The sequence below is a fragment of the Pinus tabuliformis genome, chromosome Q (genome assembly GCF_031772625.1).
Source record: "Pinus tabuliformis cultivar Carrire ecotype Pingquan chromosome Q, CPIR1, whole genome shotgun sequence".
In the NCBI taxonomy this organism is placed as follows: Eukaryota; Viridiplantae; Streptophyta; class Pinopsida; order Pinales; family Pinaceae; genus Pinus; species Pinus tabuliformis.
The window spans coordinates 366,767,000-366,791,343 of NC_142296.1; the positions used below are offsets into that span (position 1 = coordinate 366,767,000).

The 24,344-nt window shown below is 38.8% G+C and overlaps 2 protein-coding genes, 1 long non-coding RNA gene and 1 pseudogene across 4 annotated transcripts in view; all 4 read left to right on the plus strand.

The window, feature by feature from the left end:
- The first annotated feature begins 412 nt into the window (after positions 1-412).
- Positions 413-3,332, plus strand: LOC149219686 (uncharacterized). Its single transcript, XM_089384452.1, has one exon. It carries the CDS (start codon positions 944-946, stop codon positions 3,209-3,211), a length of 2,268 nt encoding a protein of 755 aa, XP_089240578.1. The 5' UTR covers positions 413-943; the 3' UTR covers positions 3,212-3,332.
- Positions 3,333-3,524: 192 nt separating this feature from the next.
- LOC149219687 (MLO-like protein 9) lies at positions 3,525-11,773 on the plus strand (annotated as a pseudogene). Its single transcript, XR_016249603.1, has 15 exons — positions 3,525-4,360; positions 4,638-4,695; positions 5,087-5,269; positions 7,477-7,622; positions 7,765-7,839; positions 7,962-8,050; positions 8,239-8,321; positions 8,444-8,532; positions 8,692-8,741; positions 8,851-8,891; positions 9,060-9,233; positions 9,340-9,375; positions 9,723-9,790; positions 10,080-10,140; positions 10,767-11,773. The product of XR_016249603.1 is annotated as an MLO-like protein 9 (transcript).
- Positions 5,268-7,173, plus strand: LOC149219688 (MLO protein homolog 1-like). The gene is made up of 4 exons (XM_089384453.1): positions 5,268-5,752; positions 6,030-6,087; positions 6,479-6,756; positions 6,945-7,173. The coding sequence occupies exons 1-4, from the start codon at positions 5,624-5,626 to the stop codon at positions 7,155-7,157; spliced, it is 678 nt and encodes a 225-aa protein (XP_089240579.1). The 5' UTR covers positions 5,268-5,623; the 3' UTR covers positions 7,158-7,173.
- Positions 11,774-15,255: 3,482 nt separating the features above from the next.
- Positions 15,256-24,344, plus strand: part of LOC149219689 (uncharacterized) — an 82,504-nt gene continuing 73,415 nt past the window's right edge. Inside the window, exon 1 of the long non-coding RNA XR_016249250.1 lies at positions 15,256-17,042. This is a non-coding gene — a long non-coding RNA (uncharacterized LOC149219689). The remainder of the gene's footprint in view (positions 17,043-24,344) is intronic.

Here is a 24,344-nt window from a genome sequence, read left to right on the forward strand (position 1 = left end):
ATTTTTAATCTAAACTAAATCAAATAAATATTTTAAATAAATTTTTATTATAGTAATTTTTAAATATATATTTTTTAATTATAAAATTTTCACAATACTCGATTATAAATATATTTACTTTTGAAAAATGATCTCTGCTCCTCCTAACTTAGCTGTTAAACACTCTTCAAATGGATCTGGATACAAACTCTCCCCTAGATATATAAACAATTACTTTACTAACCTCCAACAAAATAAGAGCTGCATTTCTCTTTATCAGTACTTCCTGAGATGTACGTCATAGTTTTCTTGGTGTAGGGATTTAGTTTCCTGATGTTTGTTCACATCAACATTATAATTAAAAACCTTAGAAAAAGGGCACACTTATCTGCCTGTCCTAAAACCCAAAACCCCCAAGATCGCTTTTACTCGAACAAATTGCAATATCTGAGCATCTTTCGTGTGGTTTTCCGCTTAATCGTTCTGAAACTCAAATTTGAATGTGTCTGATTTCCCTTGGTGGGGAGGGAGGCCACAGTCTGGTGTTGACAGTTTGGGATTACAAATATTTGCATTCGGTTGAATGCTGCACATTTCGTTCTGTTGGAGTTGCAATCCCTAGTGGGCAGCTCTGTGCAGATAAATCTTCGCTATCAAGGCAATGGCTATACATATTTTACCATGTTTGGTGGTAGAAGCTGGATTGCAACCAGAGCTGCCCAAATCAAGGCATCCAGGTCAGTAGCTGAAGCAATTTTAAATATTTGATATGCTGCAATGATGGAGATATCATGTGGCTAGGAAGTACATACAGACTGCAAACAAGATTAACTATCTGGGTATGTAATGTGAAAGAAAATGGTAATGCTGTATGCAAACCTGGGTAGGTGCAGAGTTCCTTGTAAAAAAGTCATTTTTTTGACATCTTGGAGTTGGTTTCTTTCTGTTATCAAATAGAAAAGCTATGGCCTGCAAACGAAACGAAAACAACTCAAAAAGTACGGTTATGTTTGGAACACCCAGGCATAAAATGTTAGGAACTATATCGAAAGAAGTGGGGAATTCAATCACTGCTGCGATGCCTCCAGTGGTGATGACTGCCATTCAGAAAACAAATATGTGTGTTAACAAGCTAGCTCATTCAGATGCACTTTTAATGGGCGAGGAACGGCCTCAGAATCAGGGGGCAATAGAAAAAGAACAAATTGGAACCAACCCTGCCGTTACAACTTCTTGGACAGTAGTAGCCGGGTGTGCCCAGGCCAGAATAGTGGAAGAAGGTTTAGAGCATCTGAAACTTATGCCATGTTCTGGATGTCAACATACTGTACATGCATACAACAATTTTTTAAGTTCTTTTCTGAGGTCCAGTAATGTAAATTTTGAAACTGTTGAGGCTATTCTACAAGAGATGCATCATTTCGGGGCATCCCCAAACGCTTTGACTTACAAATTACTTTTAACTGGTTGCATCAGGTTGGGAAAGTTGGACAGTGCCTTGAAATTTATGAAAGAGATTACTCAGAAAGGAAATCATCCTTATAAGTATACGTACAAGGCGCTTTTGAAAGCTTTGTTAAAGGAAGGGAACCTGGAGGCTGCATTGGACGTCTTTGAAGACATGTTGGAGGTAAATTTTCTCCCTGCAGTACGAACTGTCAATAATCTTATGATGGGTCTTTGCAGAGTGGGCAAAATTGAAGAGGCTTACCACCTCCTGAGGACTTTGCTTGGGAAGGGGTTTTCTCCAAATGTCTTTAGTTACAATCCGTTGATACTAGGTCTATGCAGGGCAGGAAAAACTTCAAGTGCTATAAAGATTTTTTGCTCTATGAAGGGAAATGGTTGTTCTCCAAATGTGTACACTTACACTGCTCTGGTCTATGGTTTTAGTGAAGAAGGTAGGTGGGAGGAAGCTTACAGTGTTTTGGATGAGATGGCATCTGAGGGCTGTAATCCTAATGTTGTAACATTTACTACATTAATTAATGGTCTCTGCAAGAAAGGAAACATTAAGGAGGCCAGTAGGGTTCTTGATATGATGGTTAAGCATGATTGTTCTCCGGACTTGGTCACTTACAACATTATTCTTCATGCTCTTTGTAATGCTATGAAGTTTTTAGAAGCCTGCCAATTAATGGATGTTATTTCCAACAAGGGCTTTTATCCTGATATATATACTTACACTGCACTAATAGGAGGACTCTGTAAGGTAGGCCAAGTTGCAGAGGCCCATAAGTTGCTGCAAGATTTGCTGCGCAAGGGTTATGTTCTTGATATTGTTACCTGTAATATTTTTTTCAATGGCTTATGTCAAAAATACAAGTCAGAAGAGGCTTGTGCACTTCTGACAAATATGGAGTGCAAGGGTTACCGACCTAATTTGGTTACATACAATACATTGCTAAATGGTTTGTGCAAGGAGGGGAAGTTGCAGCAGGCATTTCAACTTTTTAATGAGCTGTCATATAGAGGCTGTTCTCCTGATACAGTTTCTTATAACATAATGATCTCTGCACTATGCAAGGACGGTAATAATTTTAGAACGATAAGAGAACTTCTAGGTAAAATGCATGTTGAAGGCTGTACTCCCAATGTAGTGACTTATACTTCTTTGATATATTATCATTGTAGGGTTGGAACGCTCTGCGAAGCCTTTCAATTGCTGAATTGTATGCCAAAACAAGGGTGCCTTCCTAGTGTTGTTACCTACAATATATTGTTGGATAGCCTGTGCAAGAAAGGAAACTTGCAGGAAGCATACAGGCTTTTCAGTGTGATGTCCAACAAAGGATGTACCCCTGATCAAATTTCTTACAATATATTAATCCATGCTTTTTGTAGGGCAGGGCAAATGTCAACATCAGAAATGATGGTTCGTGATATGCATACCAAGGGTTGGACTCCTGATGTTTTTACTTATGGTTCCATAATGTACGGGCATTGCAAGGTAGGCAGCGTAAACAAAGCCCTTGAACTATATGATGAAATGTTAGAGAATGGATATCGACCAAGTATTATTTTGTACAATATATTGTTATATGGTCTATGCAAGGAAGGTAAAGAACAGCAAGTGTCCAAGCTTTTACTTAACATGGCAATTGATGGTTGTGGTCCTGACACGGTCTCTTACAGTATATTGAAACACAGCATAGCCAGGGGAAGTGGACTTTTGGAATCTCTTAAGCTACTGAATTACTTGATAATGTGTGGTCGCCTTTTACCAGAGTAACAGAGCAACACAGCCTACTATCTACACAATGCTCAACTTTCACATTATCCTTCTGGGTTTCCTATGTTTAATTTGGCAGTTGAAATTATAAAGCCTTCCTTACTTTCTACTATTCTAGTTGAAATAATTTGAGATTGCTTGTTCATTAGAATTCTCACAATGACCTCAAAGATGTGTGCAAAAGTTGAGGTTTAGTTTGATTGAACATTATCCTCCTGCAAGCTATTCTACACCCTGTGATTGATAGGTAAACCATTTATTGTTTTAATAAATTTCTTCTGAGCCTGATACCAGAAAGTCGGGTGTTTAATGTTGGACACTAAATGTGATAAACTGTATATAGAACTTCTGGAATAGCAGTTGTCAATATTAATCTGTATGATCTATTTGAATTTGAGTATCTTGTAGCTTTGGTTTCAAGGTGTCGTTGTTGCGTATAAATGGCAAATACTAAACAATAAGATCTAATGGAGTTCCAAACCTGTCAAATTCCAATTCTGCTAGCTGGCGAGGATAGTGAGATTCAATGGACTGCAGTTTTCCAAACCTAATTTACCTAAATGATAATCAAGCCAGAGAGTGCAGATGAGTGAAAACGAAACAATTATTTGTAACCACACGGTGCAGATGAGTCGACCTGGCATGGCCTTTTCCCATACTTGCATTGACTTGGATCACAGCGACAACATTATATAGAGGCTAGCTGGGGATCCTGCTCCGATAGTGCCTGTGCTTCAATTCAAGATCTAGAAATTGGGGACAAGATATTGCTGTTTGCCATTATTAAATTCAGTGGGATTTGATTAATTGGTGATTGCCGGGTTGTGAATGATGAGATTCAAGGTTTAAATAGAATAAAATATTGAATAATGTTCAAATTCAATAGAATTTGATTAAGTAACTTCGGCTGGCTCGCTCTGTTATAGAGTGTTATGTAAACTATGAAATTCAAGATCAAAATGGAATAAAATACTGAAAATTTCAAAGGGAAACAGTTATCAATCCTGTGAAAAGAAGAATATGGCAGGAGGGGGCAGCAGCAGTGATCGTTCTTTAGCCGAAACTCCTACATGGGCAGTAGCAGTTGTTTGCTTGGGATTTGTAGTCATCTCCTTATTGCTTGAACAGGGTATTCATCATGTTAGCAACGTAAGGTTTTGTTTCAGTCTCAGCAGTAGACTGTTTATTTAATTTAATGCATCTTACTTCGGCTCTGCACTCATTTTGTTTTGGCTAGTGAGGATTTCCTAAAATTTGGGCTTTGTATTCAGCAACAAACCACACTGGTAGAGCCTAATTTTAATGTGCTCATATATGATTAGTGATTAGAAGTAAGAGCTGATCATTTTTTTTTTTGGGAACACAAGTTTTGAATACAATATGCATTCTGTACTGATAAAGTCTCCTTCTGTCACTATATTGACAGTGGTTGAAGAGGAAAAAGAAGAACGCCCTGTATGAAGCACTTGAAAAACTGAAAGCAGGTAACAGATGTTTCAAACCACTAACATTCCCCATGTGATTGATGCAGATATGCTTGTTGCAGTCTATCTTGCATGAGATTTCTTGCTAATCATCTTGTATGAGAAAATATATCTGAAAATGGTTTGCTCTATGGAGTTCTGATGTTTTACCAGAAATCCTGTTTCCTGGGTAGAGCTTCCTGATGAATTATCATGAGGTGGTCACATGGGCTGACAATATGTCTGAAATGATCTGTTTTGATTGTATTGGTAGATTTTTTTGACATTTTGTAGTTGGATTTCAAACTAATATTTCATGCAAACAGATTTATCTCTTTTAGCTTAGAATTTGTGAATGAGATTTCTGGTGCTCTGAGAAAATATTTCTGAAATTTGTCATTTTGGGCTGCAGAATTGATGCTTCTTGGTTTCATCTCACTTCTACTGACAGTTGGAGCGAAGCCCATTTCTATGATTTGTATATCCAAAAAAGTAGGTGATACTATGCTTCCGTGTAAGACAAATGATACTGCCGTCGAAAGCACTGCTGTTGAAAGCATGAAAGTAGATAATGGCCTTTTCCCATACTTGCATTGACTTGGATCACAGCGACAACATTATATGGAGGCTAGCTGGGGATCCTGCTCCGATAGTGCCTGTGCTTCAATTCAAGATCTAGAAATTGGGGACAAGATATTGCTGTTTGCCATTATTAAATTCAGTGGGATTTGATTAATTGGTGATTGCCGGGTTGTGAATGATGAGATTCAAGGTTTAAATAGAATAAAATATTGAATAATGTTCAAATTCAATAGAATTTGATTAAGTAACTTTGGCTGGCTCGCTCTGTTATAGAGTGTTATGTAAACTATGAAATTCAAGATCAAAATGGAATAAAATACTGAAAATTTCAAAGGGAAACAGTTATCAATCCTGTGAAAAGAAGAATATGGCAGGAGGGGGCAGCAGTAGTGATCGTTCTTTAGCCGAAACTCCTACATGGGCAGTAGCAGTTGCTTGCTTGGGATTTGTAGTCATCTCCTTATTGCTTGAACAGGGTATTCATCATGTTAGCAACGTAAGGTTTTGTTTCAGTCTCAGCAGTAGACTGTTTATTTAATTTAATGCATCTTACTTCGGCTCTGCACTCATTTTGTTTTGGCTAATGAGGATTTCCTAAAATTTGGGCTTTGTATTCAGCAACAAACCACACTGGTAGAGCCTAATTTTAATGTGCTCATATATGATTAGTGATTAGAAGTAAGAGCTGATCATTTTTTTTTTTGGGAACACAAGTTTTGAATACAATATGCATTCTGTACTGATAAAGTCTCCTTCTGTCACTATATTGACAGTGGTTGAAGAGGAAAAAGAAGAACGCCCTGTATGAAGCACTTGAAAAACTGAAAGCAGGTAACAGATGTTTCAAACCACTAACATTCCCCATGTGATTGATGCAGATATGCTTGTTGCAGTCTATCTTGCATGAGATTTCTTGCTAATCATCTTGTATGAGAAAATATATCTGAAAATGGTTTGCTCTATGGAGTTCTGATGTTTTACCAGAAATCCTGTTTCCTGGGTAGAGCTTCCTGATGAATTATCATGAGGTGGTCACATGGGCTGACTATATGTCTGAAATGATCTGTTTTGATTGTATTGGTAGATTTTTTTGACATTTTGTAGTTGGATTTCAAACTAATATTTCATGCAAACAGATTTATCTCTTTTAGCTTAGAATTTGTGAATGAGATTTCTGGTGCTCTGAGAAAATATTTCTGAAATTTGTCATTTTGGGCTGCAGAATTGATGCTTCTTGGTTTCATCTCACTTCTACTGACAGTTGGAGCGAAGCCCATTTCTATGATTTGTATATCCAAAAAAGTAGGTGATACTATGCTTCCGTGTAAGACAAATGATACTGCCGTCGAAAGCACTGCTGTTGAAAGCATGAAAGTAGATAATGGGGAGGAGCACGGCCGAAAACGTTTATGGGAATCCATGTCCTCTGAACAGAAGATCCCATGGAGGCGTGTCTTAGCTGGTGCTGGTGAGGATAGCAACTATTGTAGCTCCGCACATGTATATACCACACCCTACTCTTAGTCTTACTGCATATGGCATAACTATCCAGGCCCTGTGATTCTCTGAGTGATTTTTTTCATGCAATTAGGGTTACTTAGACCATTTTGAAATAGGATTTCAATATATATTTCAAATGTTTATCCTAAGTTGGACTTATTTGATAATTTGTCATTCTTTGTTTGAAGGGTAACTATCCTCTTGTCTCCCCGACTGGCATGAACCAGCTCCACATCTTCATCTTTTTGTTGGCAGTTCTCCATGTGTTATATAGTGTCTTAACTGTCGCCCTAGCAAGAGCAAAAGTAAGTGGAAGGGGAGACAAATTGTTTTCTCCATATATATTATTCAGTTTAATTTCTGCAGTAGATCTTATTGTTTTGATATCTGCATGCTTTTAAATCCTCTGTTAACAATGAGATCTGTAAATCCTATTGATGCCTAGAGCGCTGGAAAGCGCTGAGAACAGCAGTATGAGTTTTCACATGGTGAGTTCTTTTGGTTCTTCTAACTGGGTTTGTCTAGAAGAGTATTTATTCCAGCATCTGGATACTTTCAGGTTGAAAACTTAAAAGAAATAACCCAAGCCAGTTTGGCAACTGTGCAAATTCTAATTGGGATATACTGTGTTATAGGCTGATTGGGTAAAGTTCTCGATTTCAAAACTAAAATATTTAGAGGGCACAACATGAAACTTGGGCGATTGGATAAGCTTTTGAGGGTGTGAAAAATACCGTATGGGTTTTGAGGGATTTGTTTCCTTTTTGGTCCAAACAGATCCTGCAAGATTCAGATTAACCCATGAAACTTCATTTGTAAAGCGCCATATGAGTTTCTGGAGCCGAACACTGATTCTTAAATGGATGGTAAGTTATTCACAATTCGAAATCTTCAAGGGATATATCTTTGTTTCCTATTTGCATTAATTGAGAAATATCCGTATCCCTATTTGCATTAATTGAGAAATATCCATATCTGATTTAACATTAGCTTTCCTTAGATTTGCAGGTATGCTTCTTTCGTCAATTCTGTCCGTCTGTAACTAAAATTGATTACGTGACCTTGCGCCATGGCTTCATCGTTGTAAGTTTTGATCACTTTAAATCGTCTTTTCCTTCTCATCTTGTTTATTTCAAACCCAACTTCATTCATGTAAGGCATCTGATTTGTTCTAAAGTATTAATTACTTCAAAATGTACGTACAGGCTCACTTGGCTCCAAATAGCAAGTTTGATTTTCAGAAATATATCAAGAGATCTTTGGATGATGACTTCAAAAGCGTAGTTGGAATCAGGTTAGTAACATTTTTCCGTGTTTCTGGAGCCGAACACTGATTCTTAAATGGATGGTAAGTTATTCACAATTACAAATCTTCAAGGGATATATCTTTGTTTCCTATTTGCATTAATTGAGAAATATCTGTATCCCTATTTGCATTAATTGAGAAATATCCATATCTGATTTAACATTAGCTTTCCTTAGATTTGCAGGTATGCTTCTTTCGTCAATTCTGTCCGTCTGTAACTAAAATTGATTACGTGACCTTGCGCCATGGCTTCATCGTTGTAAGTTTTGATCACTTTAAATCGTCTTTTCCTTCTCATCTTGTTTATTTCAAACCCAACTTCATTCATGTAAGGCATCTGATTTGTTCTAAAGTATTAATTACTTCAAAATGTACGTACAGGCTCACTTGGCTCCAAATAGCAAGTTTGATTTTCAGAAATATATCAAGAGATCTTTGGATGATGACTTCAAAAGCGTAGTTGGAATCAGGTTAGTAACGTTTTTCCGTGTTCACAACAGCTTTGGTCTCAGACAGAATTATGTATACAGTATTTCCCTTGTCTGACCTTGGTTTGTCATCCCCCTGTTTTTTTCGAAAACCTGTTCTTGACTTTTAACTAACACACACCCTTGATGCATTATCTGCAGTCCTCCTTTGTGGGCTTTTGCTATAATCTTTTTGCTTCTTAATGTGAATGGTAAATCTTCAGTACTCTACCCTGCTTCCAAAGTCAAGTCTTCATTCTAGATGTCCACAATTGTTTAAACTAACTTTCTCCTTCTGATGGGATGTATTCCTCTGAGCAGGGTGGTATACATTTTTCTGGATCTCGTTTATTCCCTTAATGGTAAGGGCATAAACATTTTTCTGGATCTCGTTTATTCCCTTAATTGTAAGTGCATAATAATATTACTCATAGGAGAGGGTACATTGATCATGTGAACCAATGATCTTGGACGTTTTTCTGATTGAATTCTTCAAAACTTATTTCCATTTGATCTTCCAAAATGTGCAGATAATTTTGTTGATTGGAACAAAGCTACAAGTTATAATAACAGAGATGGCTTTAGAAATTCAAGATAGGCTTTATGTACTGAAAGGAACTCCGGTAGTTCAGCCAACGAATGAACTATTTTGGTTTGGTCGCCCTCAACTTGTCCTTTTCTTGATCCATTTCACTCTCTTCCAGGTATCAAATGATGTGCATGCTAAATTCTCATTGACAAACTATATTTCTGAATTCTCTGAATATTCATGGGAATAGCAATGGATTGATTGTTACTTCTGTTCTGCAGAATGCTTTCCAGCTTGCATTCTTTTTTTGGATATGGGTAAGCAATATGTTCATTCAGTAAAGAATAAATTGTTGTGTGTAGAGTCATTGGGTTTATTATGCTAATGATAGTAACATTTTGCAGTCTTGCATTTGTTGGGATGCAGTTTAGTGGTTGAAACTTGAGACACGGCATCACCATGTTAATGAACCAGAGTCAAATTTAGAAATCAAAGCCTTGAATTATAAGTTGGCTGAATTTGATGAAATTTATATGCACTATTAATTCAATACTTAAAAAAATATAGTCTCAAGCACCCTAAATCAATTTCAGTTTATACAGCATTAGAATTTCATTTCTACTACATCTCTGCATCTTATTTAAATTTGACTTTATGCTTGCAGTACGAATTTGGCCTGAGATCTTGTTTTCATGACAATTTTGTTTTAATCATAATCAGAATCATCATTGGGTAAGTATGTGATCACTTTTTGAGTTTCCCCATAAAGTTTTCGAGGAAAAAGAAAGTATGTTGAGCATTCAAACCCGTAGACTATTATACATATTTTGTTTACAAAATCTTTATCTTGCCTTAAACATGAAGAGAGCACATTCTAAGCAAGCAAGTAATCGTTTTAATTAGGTTATTGCTGCTTTGGATTAGTACTAGCAGACTGCAATGCTGTCTATGGAGAACACTGATAGTAACCATTTTTTGCATCTGATGAGGACTCCATTGGGCTGCTTGTGTCTGTGATTAGGGTTGCTGTGCAGTTTCTATGTAGCTACATCACACTTCCACTTTATGCACTTGTAACACAGGTGAGTCTTTTCATGTTCATCGAAGATACCATCAAATTCGGGTTGTTGAGAGGATCAACTGAAATTCAGACTCCAGAACAGGCTGAATAATATGAATATAAATTGGGAGAATTGCATTGGTCAAGTCTTCACTACCAGTCGATTTATCTTGTTTACTTTGTACAGAGGATAGATGCAGCCAAGCTGTACAGTGCGTGATGCTCAAATAACTTACTAGTATTTATAAAATAAGAGATAAGTTGTCACTTGAGAATTAGTTGAACTCACAGCAGACAAATTTATTAGGGAAAAATAAGAACTAGGAAGTTTCAATTTTTATTTTTATTTTTGGCAGAACAGATTATTCACTCTGTTGTCGGCTTCAGGCAACCCTAAAAAAAATTGGTTAGAAAAACAGGACCACTCTAGAGCTTTCTTTTGTTTGTTCAATAAATTTATGTTAGTAGTCTCACCCATGTCAAAAGAAAACAAGAGAAAAAGACACAGTGACTGTGTTGAAAGATTGGCAGAATTTTTCTTTAGGCGAATTGATTTTGTGATAGTGAGCTTCAGGACTGTTCAAATAATCCTGCTGTGATTAAACCTTAGGGTAGTGCTCTCAAAACTGATGAGATGTTCCTGTGCAGATGGGTTCTCACATGAAGAAGGCTATATTTGAAGAACAGACAGCCATTGCCTTACAGAAATGGCATAAAACTGCTAAGAAAAAAATGAAACGACATAGAAAGCCAGAGCATTCTTCTTCTGGAATCGCAAGCAGCTCAGTGTTGTCTTCTGGGTTTCAAAGTGGGGAAACAACTCCAATCCATGGATCTTCTCCATTGCACTTGCTTCGCAGATACAAAACAATGGGAGACGTTAATACTTCAGAGATATCTGAGAGCTATTATCACTCAGAATATGAAGCATCGGATCTGGAAATGGACACATCTCCAAGTTATTCTCCCCAACGTGCTGAATCTATTTTGATTATCGAGGCACAGGGGGACACACAGGTTACAAGTCAATATCCCATGTCAACGAATGCAGACACACAGAGTGAAGAGTTTTCTTTTGCCAAGTTCTAATGTGAGATCCACATCAGACCAAACCTCCTTCAAAGCAGCCTTGTAGCCATGTTTGAATTCACATTTGAAACTTGTAATAACCGAGGTAATGTTTATTTCGATTTAATCAGCTGTGAGAAGTGGCCCCACGACAAACAGGAAATCAAAAGGGATCTAAACATCCACATATATTACTCTTCGTTGAGCTTAAAAATGGACAAACTGCAATCAACTATTGCAATATTTTCACAAAAGGATCAGATGGAATTCATGGTGTTAGAGAATCTAGGGCAAAGTATTGTTGTGATGATTTTCCGTGACCTGATAACAATTCAGCTCACAACTTACTTTCTCTGCCAACGGGCCATGGTGCCTTGTAATGGTACATTGATGCTTGAAGGCCTCATTCAATCAAATCTGCAGGGAAATATGGAAGGAGGAGTGGCAGCAATCTGACTATCTGAGTTCGAGTCCTAAAATTGAAAAAATCTCGATTGTTTTAGGAATTCTCCAACATTTGTACCTCACTCTGCTACAGTGGGATCATATTAGAATATGTGAAAACAAATATCTAAACATTTTAATTCCTTTGAATAGTGAGAGTATCTAGCTTACCAATCTTCTTTGGCCCTGTTATGCCATAAAAAATATAAAATCTATTTTGGTTCATGGACCATCTTCAGCTTTTGATTGTGACCTATGTCATGTTATAGGGTATGTTTCCAAAATGGCATGTCCCTTTGTTGAAATTCCATTCCATATTAGTATTCTTCTGTCTTTCTTTAGCTTTAATCTTGTGACATCTAATTTATTGCTTTTTGACAGTCATGGTTACTCTTCAGTTTTCTTTGAACCCAAGAAAGAACAGAGTAAAGTTTCTTATTCCTTTGAATAGTGATAGTAACTTTCTAGGAACTTTCTCAATAGTCACTGTCAGGGAGGAGGAATATAATTGCTTTTCACGCAAGTTCCTGGGTTGATGTGATAGCCTCCTTGCACAAAATTCCTTTGTGCAGTCCCATCATTGCTTTGAGTGGTCTCAAACATTTCCAAAAACCATTTTATACAATTGGTTTATAAAGGCTCTGCCTTTACAAAAATCTAGCAAACCTTCTTAGGCCTTTCGTCCCTCCACCATAGTCTGATCTGAGGTTCAGGTCTCTTTTAGGGCTTGACCCTTTTCGGACTGCAAGTTGGCCTTTTCAATTTTGTTTTAATCCCATCCACCTGGCTAAGCATTAAACTTCCTTTGTGCAGTGCCATCATTGCTCTGAGTGGTCTCAAACATTTCCAAAAACCATTTTATGCAAAAACTGTTTTATGACCCGGATGCGGGTGTTCTCAAAGAGCATTAATGGGCTCACTTAGAAACGCTGGCGCAAGGACCAGCCAGGTGATGAATTGGGCCCGGATCCAGGCTCACTGCAGTCGAAATCTGACCAGCATGCAGATGGAAATAAATGGCCCATCAGGCCGAGATATGGATACAGTAGATATCAGAATGGCGCCTCCTGTTCCCATTGTTCGTCCCCCGATTCGTAGCTATTGTCCGCTGTAGGCAAAGCTCGCAGGTAGCAGAACAGCTACATGAAAACGTTGTTGGCACCTTAGTTGCATCGATTTTGGAAATGGCCACCATTTCTCCCACTCCATGCTTTGCCCTGTAAATCCTGCTCAGAGGCCCTGTTTCTGTAATCAATCCCCCTCCCCAACTGAATATCCCGTTGATCTGCTCTCAGTCCTCACCAGGATGGTAAGGCATCGAATGAGGAGTCGATTTGGAGGTTCTCGGGGAGGCAGAGCGAGACCTCATACTGCGCAGAGCTCGGCTCCCCCTTCCCCTCCTCAGGACCAGGAAGATGAGCCTCAACCCAGACCTCAGCTCAGACACTATTCCTACGCGCGCAGTAGGCGGGGGCGTGGGATGGAGTCAAGGGATCTGCTCAGAGATTTTGGGCTCCATTCTGTTATTTCCCAGCAGAGTCCTGGCTCTGCCTCTCACACTACCCATTTCAGGCTCCATAGCCGTCTAAATAAACCTACTATCACTGCCAAGGTGACCGTTGTCTTCACTGAAGAAGAAATGCTGGACAGTGATCAAGTGACAAGCTCTAAGGAGCATTCTCAGGGGATGAGAGCCCAGGATATGAGAGGAGTCAGGAGAAAAATTCAAAGGATGATAGCCAGGGAATCAGGCATAGCAGAATGCATGGTGACAATGAGCATGTAGACGACTTTCAACGGGCGGGTGGCTGCTCTGCAGTCGTGGCTTTAACGGTGGGGTGTGCTGGCAGATCAAGAGGCACCCAACAGATGGAGGGGCCTACAGGCGATGCTGAGAAGAGCGATGTGGAGAAAAAGGAAGACGATTGGGAACAGTATGTGTGTCCCGTGGTCGAGGAAACTCTGGAGGAGTAGCAAAACAACTGATGTCCTCTGGCAAATGCAGCCACCCATGAACCAAATCGGCCTCAGGCAGATCACGGTTTGGTCCAGTTGCTTGATATTTTTGCGTATGTTTAGCAGTTCAGTAGTTTTGTTGGTTTGCTGTCATGTCCAGTGTTGCTGAGTTGCACCTTTTTTCTGTGTCACAAGGTCGTATTATGGTGTCTGTTGATGTCAGTTCAGGGTTATATCGTAACTGTTTTGCAATTTCATGCTGGTTTCCCCAATCTGGGGCAGTATCAACTGTTTCGATGAAAGCTAGAAACAGAGTTTGAGGCGGGGCCTCGGTGTAATTATATTTTTGCCTTTTTTAATTGAATTAGTCTTACTTAGAAAAAAAAACTGTTTTATGCATCCTTTTTACTTTTCCAGCTATTGTATGATTGTTGCTATGGTCCGAAATTAATTTCTACATTAATTAAATTCAATAATTGATTTGTTTGATTGAGATCATAAGGGAAAGAATCACTTAGGGCTAGAATTTTCTACAATTGGAACAATGCACAATGGGTTCATTATTGAACAATTAGAAGCTAAAATGCGAGAAATTTCACAATGGATTCATGATTGAAACCATTAACTTAAAACAAACATGTTATTTTTTAATCACCTTGTCAATTTCGAATAGTCACAACTATGGAGCAATTTTAAGGTAACCTTTCATGAGGTGAATGCTCAATTTGAAAGAAGTTTCAACTTAGAATAGGGTTGGTTATGCTGATATTAGTCAACAGTGTCAATTTTATAAATTGAGAAAGAGCCAAAGCGGACATGCTATTGCCAAATCTCCTTGCTCATGTAGAAAGGGAGTGGCATTACATGTGACAACTCCTTAGTTACCTCAAATATCATTTCTCAACTTTTACCTACATTGTATTTTTAATTAGTAGCATGTCGGATAACCTTTGAAGGAAAAAATCAATTATAATTGAATTGTGGAATGGTAATATTCAAACCTTCAAGTGAGCAGCTGCTTTCTTTTTGTCGATGAAGACACCTGTGGGTTCAACCACATACTCATTTGTTGACACAAATATAAGTTCCAGGCCTGTACAACATACTAAGTACCAGGCGGGTAAGCTGTTCAGAGCTTTTAGATGTTCCAGAATGGTGCCAAAGGTGAAGTTATTTGGCTTAAAAACACTCTCCTCATTTCACCAAAAACATTTAGGGCCTCATGGCATTACCCAACGCAGGCCTTGACAATGGTGCCAAAGCTGAAGTTGTTTGGCTTAGAAACACTCTCCTCATTTGACCAAAAACATTTAGGGCCTCATGGCATTACCCATTCTGTGCATATCATCAAATTACGGAACCTGAAACAATTGCACAACATCTCTCCACCATTATGTACAACATCGTTTTCTCTGGAAACAACAATACTCATGCAAAACCCAAATTCCACAATACGAATTTTCCCAAAACAAAACCCACAACATAGCTCTGGTGTTGCTACTGCCCAATGCCCTAAAAAATGTATACATTATTTGGCATTAACTGCATTTTGCAATTTAGTATTTAAACATTAGCCGATGATGATAGTAATTGTTGCTAAGCTTGAATAAATCTCTGTTTATAGTTATGACAAACTTTATTGGTCAGCTGGTTTAACCTTGTATGTCTAGCTAAGCCAACTTCAACTCAGTTTGGTGATTCTACAACTAGACCTTAGTTGATATCAACTCCACTACACATTTTTACATCAACTCAACCAAAGCTAACATGAACTTGGCTCATTCAGTGGACTCAATCAACAAAGACTTTAAGTAACGGGAAACTCAATCATCATGGCTTATCTGATTGTTTCTAACATGTGTAGGTTTCTGAAATTGTTAATTTACGGTTTTAACTATGTTTCAAAAAGAATAATCATATAGAAGTTGTTGTAATAAATATCTTTTTTATTATGTTTACGAGCTTAGATAACCACTCATTTAGAAACAAATTGAACATGCTTCTTGCCCTTTCTCCACACCCATTTACTCTAACAATGGACATAGAGCATGTATATTTATACCTGTGCGTTGGAAATACCATTTTATCCTTTAATGTTTATTATTTTTGTTTTATTATTATTACTTGAATTTCTTCTTAACAAGTGGTTGTGTTTCTTTTTCTTTTAGTGAAAGTATGGGCTCCAATGTTGGCTCTCTTATTATGGAGTATAATTCATCTTTGAGAATTTTTCAATTATTAAATTAGGTAGTCAATTGCTTAAACTATTAAATTTATTTCAAAAAGTTTTTGTTACTTTATAGGTTAGACACTGGCTTGAAATATTAAACTTATTTCAAAATGTTTTTGTTACTTTATAGATAAGGCGTAGATTTCTTGGCTCTGTGATGAAAATAATGAAGGGAAAATACATGTTAATCTGTTACTTGTGCTCTTTGATGGAAGTTTTGTAATGCATGACTGAAAAATACATGGTGAGAAAAAAATGCATATTATGCTAATTGAGGAATTTTTTTCGCTTGTCAAACTTACAGTATTGAATTTAACACACTAACACTTTACAACAATGAACTAACAATATTCATGATGAAAATAGCAATATGGAAGATTTATCTGCATAATTAAAAAGACAATATGGGAGATTCCAATCACGTTCCAAGGCATTTTTTAAAATGTGAATGTGACAAAAGGTTGTTGTGGAAGGTGCTGTTTGTATATGGGAAATTTCTTGAGCATTGTGTATAATCCTAATGTTGATAGATATGTCTACTAACTGGTTTCAGTTAATGGGGCATTGATTTGAGCGTTCAATATATTTTTATTCTTTATCAAAGTATTCTTTTGTTGTATTTGTGTTCTTCAATTTATGCCTTACGGCGTTTCCTTTGCAACATCTGGTGCAAATGCTAGTGTACAATATATTGTTATATGGTCTATGCAAGGAAGGTAAAGAACAGCAAGTGTCCAAGCTTTTACTTAACATGGCAATTGATGGTTGTGGTCCTGACACGGTCTCTTACAGTATATTGAAACACAGCATAGCCAGGGGAAGTGGACTTTTGGAATCTCTTAAGCTACTGAATTACTTGATAATGTGTGGTCGCCTTTTACCAGAGTAACAGAGCAACACAGCCAAGCATCTGAGTTTAAACAAGTAGTTGCAAATTGCAATGCTAAATAAGTTGCACTGCTGGAAGTTGGAAACCTGGGACAGCTGGTTTGTATGTGTGAAATAAGTAATATATTGTCTCCAGGGAAGTTCAGAAAAACAGCTAGGTATGCCAGAGGGGAGTGCTCGTTGAAGTGTGAATGATGTAACAAAGCAGCTTTCGAGGAGTTTGATGCAGAAGCAGTATTGTTGTATTCCGACTAATATCATGGAACCTCCACTTGGAGTGACCTTCTATGGGTGCTTGCCTTGCCAGTTCACAATTGTATCAACTTTGTCAAAAACAGGTTAGTTTTTCTCCTCCTGTCATATGATGTCGATGGTTAATAGTGGTATTTGGCTCGAATGCTTCCTGTTCTTTTCTCCTCTTTTTTCTAAGTTCCAAGTTCTGCATTTAATAACATTGAGTTTTTTAGTTTTAAAGACAACCAGATCTTTTTTCTCCTGGATGACAAATTTCAAGAATAACCCATCTTAGGTTTTTCTCTATTTGACATTTTGCCAAACTGGGGGTTTTAAACTAGGAAAAGAGAATTAAACAAACAATTCGATGCTGGAATTTTATTTGGAGATAAAAGACAACGACAAGAAATACTATTTTAGAGAATTCCTTTTGCAGGTACAGTAAGAAGAGGAGTCTCCATGCAATCGATGTTGCCAATTTTAAACATTTGGCAAATCAATAATTCAACATCAGAGCTGGAGTGAAGAGGAATTGCCATCATTCTATTTCCATGATATTATTTTCATTAGACAAGTGCCAGGTGATACTTATATTAAACATTCCTCAGCACATAACATGAACAAGAATACATGAAGGCTGAATAAAGAAGAAAATCAAATACCTGTTGTACAATGGGACACAAGGTTGCCTTGAAGATTGAATTATGCCTAATGCAAATTATAGAGTTTGCTCTGTGGAAATTTTTAAAATCTGCACAAAACAAAACACTTAAAAAATTTCATCTCATTTACTTGAAGTTCCCTAGATCCATTTCATAAAACTTTTTGGCATTATGGTTGAATCTGAAATATTTATTACAACAGCAAATACTTCAATTTATCCAACTTTTTCACTAGGCAAGCTAAAGAAGATAGACACTGAGAATATACTTGAAGGAAGAGATGAATATCAAGTGCTCAGGGCAAAAGCTCAACCAACACAGATCTGAAAATCACTTCAATAAGAACAGATTTGTAACAGGACTAAATCTGATTTCTAGTTTCTTCTAGGCATGCTAAAACACACAACATTTCAGTCTGGTTGTCTCAACAAGTCAGTTCATTAAAACAGCCATGAAACTACTCATAACAATGAGAAACCAAAATCCGAGTTTCAGTGCTGGAACACATAAATTTAGGACAGATATAGTACACTTCATATATTACAGAAATGAAGATAAATTACTATACCTTAGCTCATCTCAAGCTGATACAACAAGTCCCTGTAGCTTGCCCAAGCAAGGACTTTTCAATGCTTCCAGACCCTGTCAAGGGCATCCACCATCAGCAACAAGCCCTAACTGATGATACAAAAGTCTGGCAAGGCATCCCACCAAGATATTTAGCCACACCAAAGGCTCCACAACAAGCTAGCGTCAACATCAACAAGTCCACCATTGCATTCCACAAGCTATAAAGGGGACTTACCAAGTGTGCATTACACGAAGTCCCCTTGCATCTGAGTGCTACAAATCTTGCTCTAGGGTTTCATCACACAAACCCTAGGTTTAGCTCACACCAAGCATTCAAGACAAGCCATGGTGCTCCAAGTCATATCTAGGGTTTACTTTGCACAAACCTTGAGTCTTCCAGCTCTTGTATCACACAGGCAGAAAGACTTCAATACAAGTACATCAAGATTACTAGTACTTTCTTGAATAGTTCATTGTGACAAAGGCTTTCTCCTTCTTTTATATAAGAGAGGTGAGGGAGGCCAACAATAGAGAAGTGGACCAGGTCCACAATGACCTCTAATGTACTAGGCTATGTCCACAAGTGTAGCGTCTGCCACCATCTCTCAGGTGGAGCACTCTCCTAGCAACGCCTCCACATGTCAAGCTCTCCTCATCACAACGCTGCATGCTCTCCAAGGCAAGGTACCAAGCTCATTCTTCCTCCTCCACGTGTGTATAATTGGGTCCACAAGCAACCTCTAGTGCAATGTCTTCCAAGTAAGACTCCCTTAAGCTAAGTGCTCTACCTCCACTTCTGTGCCATGTGGTTCTGATGCTCCTAGGGCCAAGCGCCCTTCCTTGTCATGTTTAGTGCTCCTTCACAAAATAGCTTAAGCTCCTATGCCAAGCACCCATCCTCCTCAACATGCATCCATGTAAAAGATGCCAACTGGGACATAAGATAATTACGTCCACAAGAAGCGTGCCACCTCTAACATGTATCTTGAGGACAAGCATCCATTTATGGTAAGCTCTCCAACTGTCAATTATCCAATATAGCTTATGATACAAGGGGCCAAGATACAAGAAGTGTTCACCACACACCCCAACATCACATGAAGCACACCCCTACCATGGTGTAAGAACTTTCAGAGAAACCCAAACACTAACAGTCCCTTTTGTGAGGAAATTGTTCTCACCAACAATAATCTTCTCCTTCCGCGCCTTAATTGTACATGCCTTTTGCAAGTCTGAATTTGTTGTAGTCTTGGAATTAATCATTGTTCCAACCAATGGTTCTTCAACAATCTAGGATTCTATCCTACTATTTTGAACCTTTCCTTTGCTAGGGTCTTGACCAACCCAAAGTATAAAGTGTTAGACATCTAATCCCCAAATATTGGGTGAATAAATTGTAAATATGTAAATAAAGGAAAATGAATAGTTAGAAATCGAAGTGACCTTGGAAGATGAATCCCAAAGGTCACACCTCCATGTTATATAATTCTGTTCACATTAATGCATTAATATCAATTCAAGTGTTACTCCTTGGCTTGACATGGTATTAGAGTCAAGTATTCCTAACCCCAAGCGTTTCCTTAGTGTTCTATTCACTCAGACTTGTAAGGCTCTAGTATTTTGCTCGCTCAGATTTGTCACGCTTTGGTCTTTAGCTCGTTTAGACATGTCACACTCAGAGTTGTTTGTTGCATTTTACTCCTCTCACGCGCATTTCATTGTGCTCTCTCTCTCATAAGAAACCCTTACACTTGCAAATCTAATGCCTCTTTGCAGGATTTTGTGTATAGGTGCCTTGAACACGCTCTTTATTGAATGTGTATTGGTGCCTCCTATGACTTGCGACTTGAACATGCTCTATACTGACCACTTGAGACTAATGTCAAACTGTTTCTCTTGTTACACTTTTGGAATGAGCTCGCCTTAATTTTTTCCTATTTAGCCTTGGGCTTGACGGAGCAGGTGGCAAGGAAGAGTGATTTTTCAGGTACTGCCAGGAGCCTCAGCTGGTATGATATGACATTGTTAGATGCTCAGGATCAGGATCCTAGGAGCATGGTGGGAAGGAACAGGTCTTTAGATAGATTTCGTAGTAGGAAACAGGGAAGTTTTCTAGTTCAGAGGGAGCAACTCAACAATAGCGGATAACGTGGTGGTGTTGGAGACAAATTCAGGTGGAGGAGGTTCTTCTAGAAGTACCTTCCTCGCTAAGGGGGAGTGTTGAAAATGTAGCGAGTAAAGGTCTTCTGGTTTGTGACTTAGCCAGTGAAGACCTCAATTTGTCTTTCTCTAGCATGAGTGTGAACTCATGAGTTAGCCTTAAGTTAGGATGAGCTTGTTTCTAGTTTACTGGAATGATTACGAGATAGCATGCGTAGAGTTGGAGCTTCAATTAAGTTGAGTCCTCATCAGTTTGACTACAGAATGAGGTGGCAGTTACAAGTTCAGTTAGAGTGAGTTAGTCTTTAGTCTTGATTGAAGGAAGAACAAGTTAAGACTCCAACTGTTGATTGGAGAGGGAAAGAGTATCACTCAGTTAAATCGCTATCAAAATTCGATCTAAAATTGAACTGGGCCTTCCTTGCATTCTCAAATTGGGTCTATAAAGAGGAGGACGAAGGCACATAATTGACACAAGTTTGTGAGATCATCTTTGATTGTGGAGAGTGCAAAATTGAGCATCAATTGAGTGCAGTTTTAAGAGCTTGTGTCCTAACAAATAACAGACCATAAGCGCGCAAGGATTTAGGAGGATTTGTGCTACAAAATAGGGGCTGATTTGCACAAGGAAATAGGGATCTAGTATGCTAGGAAATAGGGACCTAGTGCGCAAAGGAATATGAGCTTCTGATGCGCAAAGATCAAGGAGCAAGGTTCAGGGATTACAAGGACGAGTCAAGGCTTTAACAGGGGAACAATTGTGTGATAGAGGGCGGAGATCAAGCAATGATCAAGGCAAGTCGGGATCAATTGTATCAGCTGATATTAGTGAGAAGAAGCATAATGTTTCTCAGAGACAAATTGCTTTGTAATAGATCCAATTGCTCTCGATAAAATACCACAACAAAGACTGCAAGTTTTCCCTTTTGGGTTTCCTGGGTAAACAAGCATGTCAATTGTTGAAATACTGGGAGGGGGGTGAATCACTATTTCTTATCAATTAGAATATTTTTAACTTAATAGAGCATTAATTGTTATTAGCAGTAGATAAACGTAAACATTCATCAACACCATTCAACAATGCACAACAATAAAGACAGTAGACAAAGTTTTTTAGGTGGAAACCCCTCCGGGACAAAAACCACCGAACGCTTCTGAATATTTGTCTTTCAATAAAATGTACATCAATATTTTCATCTCCAACTAAAGGAGGCTCCAACTCCCTGATTTATTGGCTTCAACCTGTAGGACGCTTGTTAATTTTAGATAACAATGTACGTTCTATGCTTAGCACAATTTACTTCGATGTTCATTAGCAGCGCAATAACAATTTCCAATTATTTCCAGTAGCAATCACATCAACCATTAATCACATTGATAGTAAATGCAGATAGAACATAAAAACAAATGCAGAAGACAAGCCAAGACAAGAGGACACCAGATGTGGCGGATGCCAGGGAAAAACCCCAATGTGGGGAAAACCCTTTGATCAAATCTTCTTATTATTATTCAATAGTTTAGTAGAGAGAGAGAGTACAAAAGTCAAATAGACTAGCCCAATACAAAGTCAAATCAGCCCTGTCAAATTTTGCAGTCAACTGCAGTCAAACTTCAGCCCTAACCAGAAAGTCAACGCTGGTCAAATCAACAGCAAGTCACCTTCTTTGAAGCTCGGTCAAAGGCAGATTAATTCAGCCTCCATCAAGGGTCAAAGTCAACCCAAAATAGTCCCTCAAACACTGGTCAATCTCGGTCAAACAACAGTTAGCCCTGTGGTCAATGCTGGTCAAACACTTCCAGATACCTCGATTTCCGTGCCAATAAATGCGGCCTCAAGAGAACGAAATTCTGCCTCCAAAAATGCAGTCAAATTTGATAAAAAAAACCTTGGTCAACAGTCTGAAATGTTCTGTTTTAGCCCAGAAAAACAGTCCTCGCTGCATGTGTGTGTGAGAGAGAGAAGATGCCCAAGCTGAACGAACCAATCTGATGAAGAGAGAGAAGAATGTGTGAGTGAATGATGTCCAAATGAGGTGTGAGGTCTCTTCTATTTATACACTTTGTTGTGGGTGAAGAGACACATCTATTGGGCTTCTTGAGCTTACATTAAGCTGAGGCTGACTTGAACAATTTGTACATGTGAGAGAATAAATTCAAAATCACACTTTTGCTTGTCTGAATGAGATGATCTTTATATCAAACTTGGACCTCTCGAAAAGAGGAATCCAATGCAATAATCATCTCCATCATATGAGCTGTCCCAAGGTGGAATTTGGCCCTAGTTGCCAATTTTAACACTCCCTCTCAACTAGGGAGAATTCCACCTGTCAATCCATCTGTAGGACTCCATGGGTAGGATGCATGCGAGGGCATCGACAGGAGAAGGTGAACCACTTGTCCTACTCATATGCCATAGGAGAAGGTGAACCACTCATCCTATGCATATGTCAATTGTAGGGGAAGGTGAACCACTCACCCTACATACATGTGTTTGCAATCGTAGGGCAAGGTGAACCACTCACTCTACACACATGTCAATCATCATGGGGTATCACAGGGGAAGGTCAACCACTCACCTTGTACATAGCGCACCACTAGGGGAAGGTGAACCACTCACCCTATGGTCACTCATAGCTTCAAGAAGTACCCCAAGCTCCCAGGAGCTCCTAGAGCTCAATGTCCAACTCATGCGAGACCCTCATAGGAGGGTCTTTCCATGACTCCAAGTCTCTCTTTCAATGTTAAGAATTTGACCTTCCCTAAGAGCTTTGTGAGAATATCTGCGACCTGCTCATCCGCCCTGATGTGTTGGAGCCTTATTGCTCCCCGTTGTACCATATCCCGGATAAAGTGGTACCTGATATCAATATGCTTGGAGCGGTCGTGGAACATGGGATTCTCTGAAAGGCGAATCCCACTCTGGTTTTCACAAAAGATCACGATGGTATCCAGCATGTGCTCGAATAGCTCACTGAAGAGCTTCCTCAACCAAACAACTTCACAACAGGCCATGCTCGCAGCAATGTATTCGACCTCGGCGGTGCTTAAAGTAACCAATTTTTGCTTCCGGCTCATCCAAGATATTGAAGTAGACCCCAAAGAGAAGGAACACCCAAACGTGTTTTTATGATCCACCATATTGCCAACCCAATCAGCATCAGTATATCCATGTAGCTTCAAATTCCTAGCAGTGTATCTCAGTCCATAGTGGATTGTGCCTTGGAGATATCTCAAGAGATTCTTAGCAGCAATCCAATGAATGTGATGAGGCTCGACCATAAATTGACTCAACGTGTTCAAAGCGAAGCATATGTTAGGACGTGAGTTTACCAAGAACATCAGGGCCCCCCAAGTTGTCGATACTCAGAAGGGTTCGCTAATCCAGGCCCAACAACACTTCCACATAGCTTCATGAAGTTGAGTTCCATCGGAGTAGACACGGATTTGCAATCCACAATCCCACACCTCTCAAGTAGCTTCACAATGTATTTTCCTTGAGAAAGGAAGATCTCACCTGTCTTTTGCCAGACCTCCAACCCTAGGAAAGAGTGCATCAATCGTAGGTCCTTCATCTCGAATTCAGAAGCCAACTCCCTCTTGCATTGATAAATGAGAGGGTCATCATCTATCAGAAAGCGATCATCCACATAAAGGACCAAAATGAGAGGCCTATCCTTTTCAACCTTGAAGTATAGGTTCGGGTTAGCATCGCTCCTTGTAAACCCCAACTTCATAATATAGCTATCAATCCTTTCATACCAAGCCCTAGGAGCTTGCTTCAATGCATAGAGGGATTTCTTCAACTTGCATACATGTGTCTTACGGTGTTGAACTTCCAAACCCTTAGGTTGCTCTACATAGACTTCCTCCTTAAGCGAGCCATGCAAGAAAGTAGCTTTGCCATCCATTTGGTGTAGGCTCCATCCTTGAGAGGCAGCAAGGGCTATGATCGAACAGATAGTGGCATATCGGGCAACCGGTGCAAATATCTCATCATAGTCTATTCTTTCCTTT